General features: G+C 38.2%; 1 protein-coding gene across 4 annotated transcripts in view; it reads left to right on the forward strand.

Moving 5' to 3' along the window:
- The first annotated feature begins 502 nt into the window (after positions 1-502).
- The window catches only part of LOC126836078 (neuronal acetylcholine receptor subunit alpha-7-like), a 47427-nt gene continuing 34823 nt past the window's right edge, over positions 503-13106 (forward strand). For all 4 annotated transcript variants that reach the window (XM_050569088.1, XM_050569084.1, XM_050569086.1 and 1 more), the window contains exon 1: positions 503-645. In XM_050569088.1, the coding sequence (XP_050425045.1) occupies positions 600-645 (46 nt within the window). In that variant the 5' untranslated portion in view covers positions 503-599. The remainder of the gene's footprint in view (positions 646-13106) is intronic.

The following is a 13106-nucleotide window of genomic DNA, read 5'->3' on the forward strand; positions in this document are numbered from 1 at the left end:
AAACGCGCGCGCACCCACGGGGTGTGAGGCACGGCATGAGGGGACAGGGCCGGTACACCAGCGGCGTAGCGCGCGTGTAAGGCGCGTCCCGCGTATACCGCAGCAGACAGATAGCTGGCCGCCGCCGAACGAACCACACACGCGACATCGGCCGGCCTCCGCCGACAAAAATCACACAATTATTATACGCGATTTGTCGAAAGCGGACGTTTCTTTTTTTCACTCGAATTTTTTTCTTACCGTCTAATACATTTTTTTTTTTTTGCCCTTCGCCCCCGACCGACCGTCGTCCGGACGCGCGCGCCTAGTACCGCAGCCGCCGCGGCCACGGCCAAGCGGGCATAATGGAAATACGGGTCCGTCGTCGTGCCCACGACCACTGCCCGCCGCGCACACGACGCACCGTTAGCCGCAGCCACAGCGACCGCCGCCAACGGCCGCGCCAGCACCGCCGGCCGCACGAGTTGCCGGAGCCACAGCGGCCAGAGCAGCGGGACCAGCAGCGGACGCCCGTCGACACCTCCTGTTGATACGGCCGCCGCGGGACGAGTCGACGACGTGTCGCGCGCGCCGCCGCCGCCGCCGTCGCTGAATGGGACATGGGAATACTCCCGCCCCTGATCACCGTTTGCCTGATCATTACAGGTCAGTAATCGTCGGTTGGTTATTTTATTTTTTTTTTTTGTCCCGCCCGTTTGGACAGCCGTCACATAACGTCACGTCACGTCACGTCACGTCACGTAACGTCACGTCATTCGGCCAAGTAGCCAAGGCGATTCAACTAGTTGCCACAGAGCACACACGCCCCTCGGTGACGACGGCGGTATTGGGTCAAGACTGTGGATTACTGCATACTCTACTATATTTTCCGATACTCTGTCAAAGAAGTCTCAAACCTCGTCTCTTTCAAACGGCAACATATGTTCTCGATTATTATCAATCGGACAACACGTTGTTAGTTTTCATCGACCCGTTCGTTTGCTATGACTTTGCTATAACATCTATAACCGTTTGGTTAGTACAGCAACAGTAGCACAGCGATTTCCCGTCAAATGATAATACTGACCCCCGTCGATAACACTGTCGCCGTCCGTCACGGTGTTTGAATAAGCTAATTTGTAATATTAGACGATATTCAAATTTTTTCAGAGCTCTCTCAACTTTTAAAACTAAAGCTGTAACGTAAACACACTTAATTGACTATTTAAATTAAGAACATTTTGCGGAAAACGTTGACTCGTCGGTAAACAGCTTTGGATAATTTCATTACTTAAAATGTCAGTAAATTATTCTTAAGCTGCATAGTTAATTATATTTAAACGTTATCGGTCAAAATCCAAAGGTTAATGGAGCTCTGGAAAATAATAAAAAAGGTAAATACTTAGTAGTTTTATAACGTTTAAAAAAAAATATAAACAAAAATGTTTTGAAAAAGAAAAAACTATAAAATTGCAATTATTTTTCGGGAAAATGAGTGTCTAGCGTTTAATTAATCACCTTGTTGTAGAAATCCACTCAGATATGTAGTTTTAAGTTCGATTTGTGTGATAAATACAAAATTAAATATCAAGAATGTACATACACTTGGCATGAACGATTATCGATAAAGAAAGTTAGTGCGAAATTGTGGGCCTTTAAAAAGTTATACAATAGTGTTCTATAAGTCTGTTCCTAAAAAAAACCGCTTTTGTCAAACGGTCTGAAAAGTCTAAATCAGTTTTGAGCACTTTTCTTAAAATAGGTGTGGCCAACCACGTCGACTAAATCATAAACTTGGTTAGTTGTATAAAATGGTACAAACAAAATGATTATTAATAAGCAAAAAAATACAGAGTTTTAAAATGTATTTAGACTTGTAAAATCTTCACAGTCAGTTATGCAAATTCACTAGGTTTAACAATCACAATATCTTATAGCTAACAAATAGGGGCGTGATTAACATAATTCATAGTTAATTGGAACGTCATATTTTTTTTTTCATATCTGATATCTGGAAATCCGTTGTTATTTTACAATATAATATGTCCAAGAATAAACTATTATAAAAAAAAATGTCAAATGTAGATTAAAGCAAAAACACATGTGTTCAAATTAAAATGTAAGCTTGTCAGGGTAACTTTTCGAGTAGGGTCATCGTGACTGATGGGTAAATAAAACCAAACCATTTAGTTTACCAGAATCCATAAAAAATAAACTAGAAACTTCCACAAAAACACATACACAAGCTCAGTGCGCGGGCAACAATAGTTTTGATACCAAAAAAAAAAAAAACATTTCCATAAACTTACAATATTTTGTATTGTATGTCAAAATGATGTATTATTATATATTATTTATTGATATTATTAAGTTAGAAGGCTGATTTACGTTTTTAGACTATTATAAAGATCATATTTTTTTTTCTGATACAACACATCCCTTGACAGTTAAAGCTTGACCCTTATCATCAAATGCATACATTACAGAATGTGTTGATAAAAGTTTATTTCGAAAGTTTGCTCTTTTTATACATCTCAATCGATTATCTCGAAAGTACACCGACATTTTAAGTAGTTGAATTTGCTAAGTAAAGCCGCCCAAGAATAAATCCGAATTTTTAAAATTATTATCCAACGCCCATATAATATATTATACTGGTTTTTTTCTATGGCTTGCCCTTTTTATCGGTAGTAGCTCATTCAATGAAGAAATCCCTAAAATTTCTGATCCGTAACTTAACTTAAGTATGATTTTTTTTTTGCATTTTATTAACATGGGAAATTTTACCTTTTCATTGAAGAAATCTTGAAAACTACACAACATTTTTAAAATTTGAAATGTAAATACTAAAATAAAACTAAAATATGACACCTAAAAATCCTTCATTGATATTTTGCGATACAATTTTTTTTTATCAGTTGTATTAGTTTTGATGGGCTGCAACTTTATAGAAACATGTTTATCACAAAATATCAAGAGAGTGATCATTAAATACCGTGTCTCAACACCGAGAATATATTTTTTTAGTTGCAATCATTTTGATTAGTTTTCAAATTTCCCATACTCAAACGCAGAAACAGTTTTACGAGGAAAGACTTGGAGTTGAGCTTGGGATCTGAAATGTTAAGGATTTCCTATTTGAATAGTCTATCATCTATTATCTGGGAGGAGAGGGGGGGGGGGTAAGTATAAACATACATAAAATGATTCCTTATTCCGGCGTGACACTTTTGTCAATTACCGTGTCAACCGACAACGACCAAATGAACCGCGTGGGACGTTCATAATAACAATAATCAGAGGGGGTGAAAAAGTAAAGCGAAAAAATAAATCCAAATAACAATATCAAGCGGTCGCGCGCAATTCATTTTTCATTATTAAGACGTTACACCGATGATCGTAAATCCTCGACGTGGCAGAACCTTCGCCTAAGTGTGTTCATTGTCTGAGGGCTCCAAGGACGTTTTGATAGCCGAATCGAAATTACTATGGTAAACCCCGCTAAAACGTACAGAAAACGATGACGACGAGACGCCGTGTAATTTGCATAATATATTATTACCGCCACAATGGCTGTCACGGCAATTGGGATTAATCAAACGCCGTTTAAGACTTTGACGGGACTGCGCGAAAAGGCAACACAGAAAATATTATGCAAAACGACCGAAATTCATTCCGATATTTCCCTATCATAGTCATCGATGGTCATACATTTTAAAATGGTTTAAATAGTAAGGAAAAGCAGTTGAAAGCGGAGGAAAAATACACAGCTGAGCATCTCAGGTGGGTGAAATCAAAAAAATGATTTTCTTGAAATATGACTTCTGTAATCAATTTGGTAGTTTTCCGTTGGACTGGAATAAAACATGAGCTCGTTTATAAGTTATGTTTCTGGTTTGCGATGGAATTCGACTGTGGACAATGTGTTTCGCGCATTCCGAGTTAACCGCTTGGATAGGTTAAATGTTGAATACGAGTTCAAAATGATATACATTGGAGGGAGATTCGGTTTTCGTAAATGTCCATGTACCGCTTGCTCTTTGATTTATGTGGCGTATGTGACTTCAGAACATATTGCATACGGCGGTCGTGTCTTGGTTCGATAAAAATTACAGTGTTCATCTTCTCTTTGCGGTTCTTTCTTTCTTTACATTTTTTTTGCTGCTGCTGCTGCTGCTGCTGATGTTGCTGTTGCTCCTTAGCTGCGCCTTACCTTGTGTGGCTCGGAAAAAACTCCGTTTGATTTATGGCGGTGAGAAAACTTTTGTTTAAAACACATTTTCGTTCCGTCTCTTTAACTTTGCGCATAATACCGTTTTCGTTGCTCGGATATTTTCAACGTTTTTTATTTAATTATGATTTATTTATTCGTCATGGCAAAAAAAAAGCCAGCAAAGTCACGGGGCTATAGGAATTATTATAAACGACTCTGTGGCTGCTGGACCTGACTTTTGTAGTACTTTTCTTACTGCGCTGGTTCCGATAAACCTCCCCGACCCCCCTATGCTTTGCTCCCACTTACATCTACTATACGAATTTAACTATGAAATTTTAAGAAAATTGTAAAAGTTAGGCGCTAATCTAGTTAACCCATACAACAATATTATGATGTACTTGCCACAGGCGGTCGTTGTTGAAGCAGCTGGTTAGGTGCCCAACGCTGAGCCTAATTGAATTGCCGGAGGTGCTCTCGCACACGTCTGCCGGAATCGATTCGAAGTGACGGGTATATCCATTCCGCACCGGATATACCGACCAAGCGATTTACAACCGGGATTGAAATCGAAACCCATCGCGTCACGGCCAACAATTGCTTTGATAACCCGAACGATACAAAATCTACAATCCGATCGTTTCCATTACCCGCGGATAAATTCCACTTGGACGTTTCGAACGGGAGAAAAACGCAAGATAACATTAATATTGTCCTTCTACTTCTACTTCTTCTTCGCTTTCATCCCAACTTTTTGGTTCGGCTACTCTTGTCTCCTAAATCTCACCTCGGCATGATCTCCCACATCATACACCAGCAGTGCTCATATTCCTCTTTCCACATTACATGCTCAAACCATCTTTGTCTCACTCCAATCATCGTCGCAGAGGTTGTTTCTAGAGAAGAATGGAGAAGTTTCAGCTGATCTTGAATTGGCGATTTATTAGGAGGTTTGTCTACCGCCTAACACACCGCACTTGTAAAACTTAAATTTAGGTCTCATTAGAATTATCTTCTTATTTAAACAGTTGAAACTGCTCTCCACTTGATCCAATCGCAATTAATCCTACGTTTCATATTCTCATCAAGACCACCGTTTTATTTTGTGTGGAAAATCTCAAATAGTAGAAGATTTTCTAAACCTTAGCCCCTTCCCTTCGAGTGCTGTTCTCCACTCCTCGAGCTTATTGTTAACTTTTTTCAGATTATCAAAACTTTATCGTTTGCAAACATCGTGGTAACTCGCCCTGTATTCCCTACACATTAACTTCATCCGTTACATCCTTTACATGCACACCTACTCTAACCCCTAAAATATTTTGTTATTCCACAAAAATATATATATATTCAGTGACTCAGGGTACGTTTCGCAGTACTTCAGCTGATTGTTCATTAATTGGCTGTACTAGGTGAATTTGGAGTAACGACTGTAATTTTACACGGTGTACGTTACACTGCGGAAACCTTTATCCGGCAAACAGCCAAACGGCACTCGTGAGATTAATGTACACACACCTACGGCTACCGGGAATCGTATAGCGCAGCCGTGTATGGAGTTTGCCCAACCGGAACGCCCCGAGCTTTAAATAAAATATCATAACGTTTTCGATTAAGTGGAAACGCTTGGGAATACACATTCGCATTATAAAAAGTCCGTACGTAAGCGGATGTGTTACACGACCACGGTCCAAAGGTACGGGGAGAGTGCTGCGGAGAGCGAAATTGTGTATGCTCACAGCGACCCGGTCCAATAAACTGCTATATTCATAACGTTGCCCGCCGACCTCTTGTTTAAACCCGAATTTTACATTTTGCAGGAACAAATTATCCGGGTTTTCGTCTAGACTGGATTGATTCATTTTAGATGATTTTATATCATGTTGTCTTGCCATTACATTGTGTAGCTTAAACTGATTGTCTGTTGCAAATATTGGCTTATCTACTGTGGTATTGCTAGCCATCGTGACAAGTAATAGCGTACTAGTAGAGCTGCGATCAGAAATCCACTTTAGTTGACGATATAATATGTTATTATTCCCGTTGAATATATCGTAGCTCGTACTTGGCTTATGATTTTCCAAGTGGGCTTGATCTTGTGCGCGGTTTTTTTTTCGACCCATTTACTGTGTACTCAACGTACGTCGAGGACTCGCGGTATAATAGATTTCAATGGTTCGACAAGTGCGTTATTGATATTTAATTTATTTTCAAACGCAATCCACGATAAAAACTCTTGAATAAAACAATGACTGATTTGTTTTTTTTTTATTATTTTAAATTTTTTAAATGTTTTATTTTATCTGTCGCTATGATTGTTGTTATTATTGTCATCAGAATAATATTGTGTTGCTAATAATAATAATTGTACTATACAACGCTTTGATTCAATGCCAATAAGCGGACAATATTATGATATTTAAGTTTAAGTGATATGAATTAGGACAATTGCTTAAATCACGGACCAAATTGTATCACACAAAAGTGCGCTGTAAAGTCATTTTGATTACATTTAAATTATTAATTTTACAATAGCTCAAAGGTCCAACCCATACTAGTTCAGAAACTGGTGTCACTCCGGCCTATTTAATCGAAACCATAACCGAACCCGTCCGGTATTGAAATTAAAAAAAAATATATTCCGGTACAAGAAACTCATTTCTTTACATTAAAATTCCATTCTGATTTTGATCGAATCAAACAAAGTTTTTAAATACTTAAAAGGTTTCTTTTCGGACGGGTTATAAAATAAAGCGGTTTGAAAACTTGGTATACAAACCACTTTTCCAAAATTGTCTACAATTCCAAAAACTACCCAACTACAACCAAATAATTATCATTCCTCCACTTAGACGATTGCAATAAACGATAAACCATATGATGCCACTGTAACACATAAATTATTATAAAACTGTGACTAGATGTGTGTGAATGATTAAGCGTGGTGGTACACGTATAGCACGACTTCGGTATCAATCATGTAGATTGTTGTGTGATAATTAATTACACTTCCCCAACAACGAATGTCTTTAAGCAGTACAACCGATATTGTATGAAGATATATTTTTTATTAATATCGTTTTCATTAGCGTAAAACGTTATTATGTTGCATAAGCTTTTTAAAAACCATTCATCGAAAAAAGCTAATACAGATATAAGAATAATCAAAACTACGTAGGTCTTAAATAATTTACAGTAGTATTACAAGAAAAAAAAGAAGCAAACAACTTCAAATTAATTAAAAAGAAGACAGAGACAAAAATAAGACAACTAATAAAATTTAATGACTTATAAAAAAAAAAAAGACAAGATGAAATACTTTATTTCTTTTAATCTATCCGTAAAACTAAATATCAGCAAATATAACTTTGACAAACTACAAAACAAAAAAATAAAAACGAAACAACTATAATTAAAAACAAAAACTTTACTATTGTATGAATGTAAAAGAAATATTATTTTATAACAAAACGGACTGGAGTCATAATAAGCGCTCAATATGGGCCAAACAGTTTGTGTAATGCGATAGGAAAATGCTAACACATCTAAAACTATCATGCATTTAATATTTAAGGCCGCCGATTGCTTTTCTAGTCGGGTAGTAATTTGTATTTGATTGAAACTACAATTCTCATCTTTTATGGTGTTAAATAATTGTATCTTTATATTAAATCTTTTTTGTTTTTCATCGATTTGTTTACCTTTTCCACCGTCTCGCGTTAAGATAAACAGCTATTCTAAGACTCTCTAGAGCTCGAGTGTTCTGAGCTAAGGCCGCATCTGCCGAAAGAGCTTAAGTACTATTCTGGATTCTCGCCAGCTGGTGTTAGTACTGGCGTCAGAACATTAACCCTATTACGGTAGATAGCTGCCGGGCAAACTACAATTGCCCCAAGGCAGAGCTACTTACAGAAGCCGGACTGACATTTGGACGTGGAGCACACCCCTCAGGCTGAGTCCTTCTAGAAGTAGCGACTAGAGCAGCTGTATCCCCTTGAATCTTGAAGTAGGCAACGTCTTAGCTTAGCACGCGGACGTGCTGCAGTGTAGGGTATCAAAAATAATTAGTTGTGTTTTAGGTATTGTGTGCCGTGCCTGAACACCGAAAAGCAAATTCGTTCATAGTTCAGTGTTTACTTAGTGTGTCTACGGAACAGACAATGATTAGCGTTAGTACATTGCAGTGAGTACGGTACGAAGCAAGTTAATATTTAACGCGTTCGCCGTACGCTTTTGTACAGGACCCGGCTTTGGTAAACAAGAGTAGGGCCTTTTCACTTTTTAAAATAGCCTACCGGACAAAGGACAAATTAATAATTCAGAGCAGTGTATACGAGGGCTCCGGATGAGCGCATCAGTTATGAATAGACGCATAAAAAAAAGCGTGCGGATATTTTGATTTAGAACAAGAATAGCGCGCGTTCAAGTATACCCGAGGCAAAGTTTAATTTGTGAGAGAAGTCTTGTCGTGTTCGTCCGACTCAAACAATAATTGAACCTTTTAGGTATTTTTTTTCCCACGTGGAAAATCCGTAGTAGGCCATTCCTATATACCAAGCGGTTGGGTGCATTTCACGCCGTTTTTCGGTATCGATATGTCGTGTCTTCTGCAAAAGAAGGTCTGTTCTTTGATAAAAAAAAGTCATCTTAACCTTCAGATAAAATATAATTTAAGTTTTCACATTAATTATACAATGTACATAATTATTGTTATAGATTTAAAATTGTTTTTTTTCTAATCGATTCACTTGTCTTCTGGTCGATCCCTTTTAAGGCAACGTACTAGTTGAGTGGTTTGTAATGTTGGGCTCCTTTACACGTTGTGAGCTGCTCTTGGAAGCTCAGTGCTACTGTAAGTAATAGGAGAGAGCGCAGAAGTTGTTCAGCAGAAAACTAGTAAGGGCTCAAAGAAAAACCTAGTGCACACCAACTCAAACCTCAAAAATCTTCTGTTATTCCACACGTACTTTTGACATACACTTGTAAACACACAATACGGGTAATATCGAATAGCGGCTCGGCCATTAGGAGTGTTTTATCCGTCCGGTATTTATTATTGATTTTATCCCTCGCCGTTTGCCGGGCGATGCGGTGGAGGAGGCTGGCCCGAACAAGGTCGGTGGCGCGAGGCAAAGACTCGGGACACGGGGAAAGGTACACCTTATAACGTGGCGAATTTAATGGGAAAGGAACGATGTGGGTGGATTTTTAATTAAGACTGGTAATGCGTTTTATGCATTATGAAAAGCCAAAGTTATTTAACGAGAAACTCGCGGTTCCGCGCTCATAGCGGCGTGAACCGACGTAGAGCCGAGTGGGAAAAAAATGGTTTCCCCGCAAGAAAAAGCCGTCACGGAAATTTGCATAGGCCGTAAACCCCTACAGAGTTTTCTCGATGCCATATTAACTGCCGACCGACTTAAAAGTGGCCGTCTGAGTTGTTAATGCGGTACAGAACGAATGAAAAACGACTCGTTCTCTCGTACATTGGTCTGAGTCCTTCGCTTTGAGTTGTGCGTTATGAATTTCCATAAAATGCAAAGCTCGTATTTTGCAGTGTATTTCTTCTTGAAATTCCTCTCCTAGCGGTTAGGTTTTCCGCCTTAGCTTGATACTGATGCAGCTGCTACCCTGCATCAGGTTTCTTTTGTGAGCCTCTTACGTCAGAAGGAACATTCCGTGGTCCTATTCTTACACGGGCTTGGATTTGTATACAAAAGAATGAATACTCATCGCATCAAAGTGTAGACTTCAAAGATAGATGAAATAGGATTATTCTAATTGCCAATAGGAACATGTGAAGGAATGACGATGCGATGGCGATAAGTGGAAATCGATACTCCACGAGCCTATCAGCTGCTTTGAGACGACACGTGTCTTCCCACACACAACAAGAAGTTTCATTTCAAAATCCGTAAAACGTGTTTGTCATTTTCACGATAAAGGCTATTTTTGGAGCGCCTTAGAAATGACGATAAATTAGGAATAAACGATAAGTGTTACACATTTTGAAAAAAAAAAAAATAAGACAGGAGCCGCGAGTGACAGATAGCCGTTTTCTTATTCGATAGCGATTACGTTGGATTGTGCAACAGTGAAAAATACAATCAATTTAAGCTCGGAGAACAAGTGTATCAAGTAATAACTTTCGGTGAAAAAGAAATTACAATAATAATGAAACGCGTCAAACGAGCGCTGTTGTTCGCCGACGACTGCCTATTTATCTAACGAGGGAAACACGTGAAAATGTCAGTCGAAGAAACGTCTTATGACTATGAGAATGATTTATGTTGTACAATAATCGCTTAGGTTTCTGTACGGTGTCGACGGATGAACGAAAACGGAACGGTATCGATCCGACGGTACGCCAAATTAAGTCGAGTACACTATAAAGTGATTATTTTTTTTTCGATGAATGAAATTTATTTCAAAAAAATAATTGAAAAAGTTTTTCTTCGTTACCTGCCACCGATTAATGTTTCCGGTCCGGCAACAATTTATTTATACTATTTTTTTTTATTGTAATGAAGATTATATTTTGTTTATTAAAAAAAGGCACCTCACCTGTGTTAAAATACTTTTTTTTAAATAATAATAAGACCTTTTTTTAATAGTTTCCACGGTGAACTATATTTTTAAAACAGTCGAGAAAATGTGTAGGATTTTCAGCGATAGTCATTATAATATCTTATTGCGTTATGAAAACTATTTCTACTAGGTCTTCAGAAAGCTCTTGGAGATCATATTTATGGATGTTTAAAAATATACCAATGATAACTAAAGGTATTGAATGTACCTATCCAAGTATGATTTAAATGTTCCTTCTAAGTGCTCCTATTCGGTTATCGTTTAAACAACAACCGAATTAGTTCCAAATTTGTAAAGAACATTTTTCTAGAACTACAATCGATTAACGTTAACAAACTAAAAAATTATCATAAAACCTTTCCCCTAGAAGCTTGTTCTTTATTTAACACTTAAGGTCTGAAAACTTGATAGCAGGCACAACTAACCAACTATCTTAACAATCCATAATAAAAAGCAAAAATTATACTTTGACCGTAATGAATTTCTAGATAAAATGGGTAACAATAGCGGCAAATTATCGTAGATAGATGATCAACCCTATTCGTAAACCTATTCCACCGTAGTAAAAAAAAAAATTAATATTTAAGCACATTGTTGTCGTTAGGCACAATGCTTTTATCGATATTTCCACCATTACAGATTGTCACCGAAGCGTTTGTTTGAAAATTATTTTATCATTTTTAGCTGTACAAATTTCTACGACGTCCTCCTCCCCAATATGTTCTGTCACCAGAGCACTGGATTTTTTTTAAAATTATTATTTTTTCGCACTTGTTTAGTAATGATCATTTGCCGGTCAGTGCGTAAAAAAACACACTAGTTGCGCGAACCTTTGGGCTGTCGCTGTTTTTATTTTTATTAGACCCGGTCAAAAGTGTCACGTTATTCCTACAATGTCCAATACCATGATTGTGTATTATTATATCCACAGTAGTAGTGCACACTACATAATAGCACTTTCTTGTATAGATACCCAAAAGTTTGATACATCCGAAACGCGTTAAAGGTCATCGGGGAACAGGCGACCCGCCGTTGTTGTTCCGGTGCTATTACTATTGTTGCCGGGCGTAATTTGTTCAAACTTTTAGCGCGGCCCACGCTTTACCGTCGTTAATATTGGCGATGGTGGTAATAACAATAATAATAATGCGATGGCGACGATAACGTGTAGTATGAAAAGAAAAGTTTGCACGCCGCTGCTGTTGAAAACCACCGCGTTTCCGGTCACGGCGTTCGTTATTGGACCATCATACACGGTTTCATCAATAACCTCTTGGTCGTCTTTGTTGTCGTTATCATTACACACACACACACACACACCATCACCGCAAACAATGGCATCAGAAGGGGAATAAGGTGTGTGTAACGGAGACGGAGAGAGCCAGGCTCTTTCAATATTCGATATAACCTCTTCTGACTGAATCTCATACACCTCGTTGAATATCGAATATTGGTACATAAGCAGCTACCCGCGGGATGGGCATGATTTTTTTATTTTTTTTTTTTTTTTGGGGGGGGGGGAGAGTGGCAAAAGACAGGCAGGGGTTTTGTGAGAAGGTGAGAAGAACCGGAGAAAAGATTGATGGCGCGGACCCATCGTTACGGTAATGCGTTGTTCCGGATCGATTGGACGTGAACTTTATTTTTTTTTATTTACTCTTACCGCCGACCGATAACGGCACGCACGAGGGCCGTCGAGAGATTATTATTACCTTTTGTTTGTCTCCTTCTTGTTATTAAGAATTATCTTTTGGAACCGCCTAAGCGAGTGCGTTTTCGACGAACAGCAGAAATTGGGAACGGGCGAATTTCAGAGAACAGAGATTTTTTTTCAGATATTGTTGTCTAATTCTCTAATTTTTTACCAAATCTTCATACTTCGAATCATCATTTTAATTCTCCTGTATTTTCTTGTACATCTCACCTTTAAACGTAGGTAGGTACTACAAAACTCTCCACTCAACTCGTATGACATTTCTCCCTCTACTAGCACTTTTTAGGTAAAAAACCAGCATAAGCTTTCATCATCCACCGAAAATTTTTCACACTTTCACCGGTACTCAATCTAGACCGACCACTTTTTGATTTTTTTCACTCGTTCCTCTCTAATCAAATCTTCGTTTCACTAAAACATTCTCTAACGTCTCTTATCAATACTGCTCATTCAGCAATTTCTCAAAATACTCACACCGTCTCATTTTCAGATCCTCGTCATTTGTCAACACCCTTTTGGTCCTCACTTTTTCTTGCATCATACATTTTGAAAATCCCAGGACCGTTTTTCTCTTACCATGGTCAATCGATAAACTTATTTTTCATCTTTGTTCCT

This window comes from Adelges cooleyi, unplaced genomic scaffold, assembly GCF_023614345.1.
Source record: "Adelges cooleyi isolate 19-005CV unplaced genomic scaffold, UGA_ACOO_1.1 ACOO_flye_CR_arks_rails_tigmint_CR_PRNA_23, whole genome shotgun sequence".
Classification (NCBI taxonomy): Eukaryota; Metazoa; Arthropoda; class Insecta; order Hemiptera; family Adelgidae; genus Adelges; species Adelges cooleyi.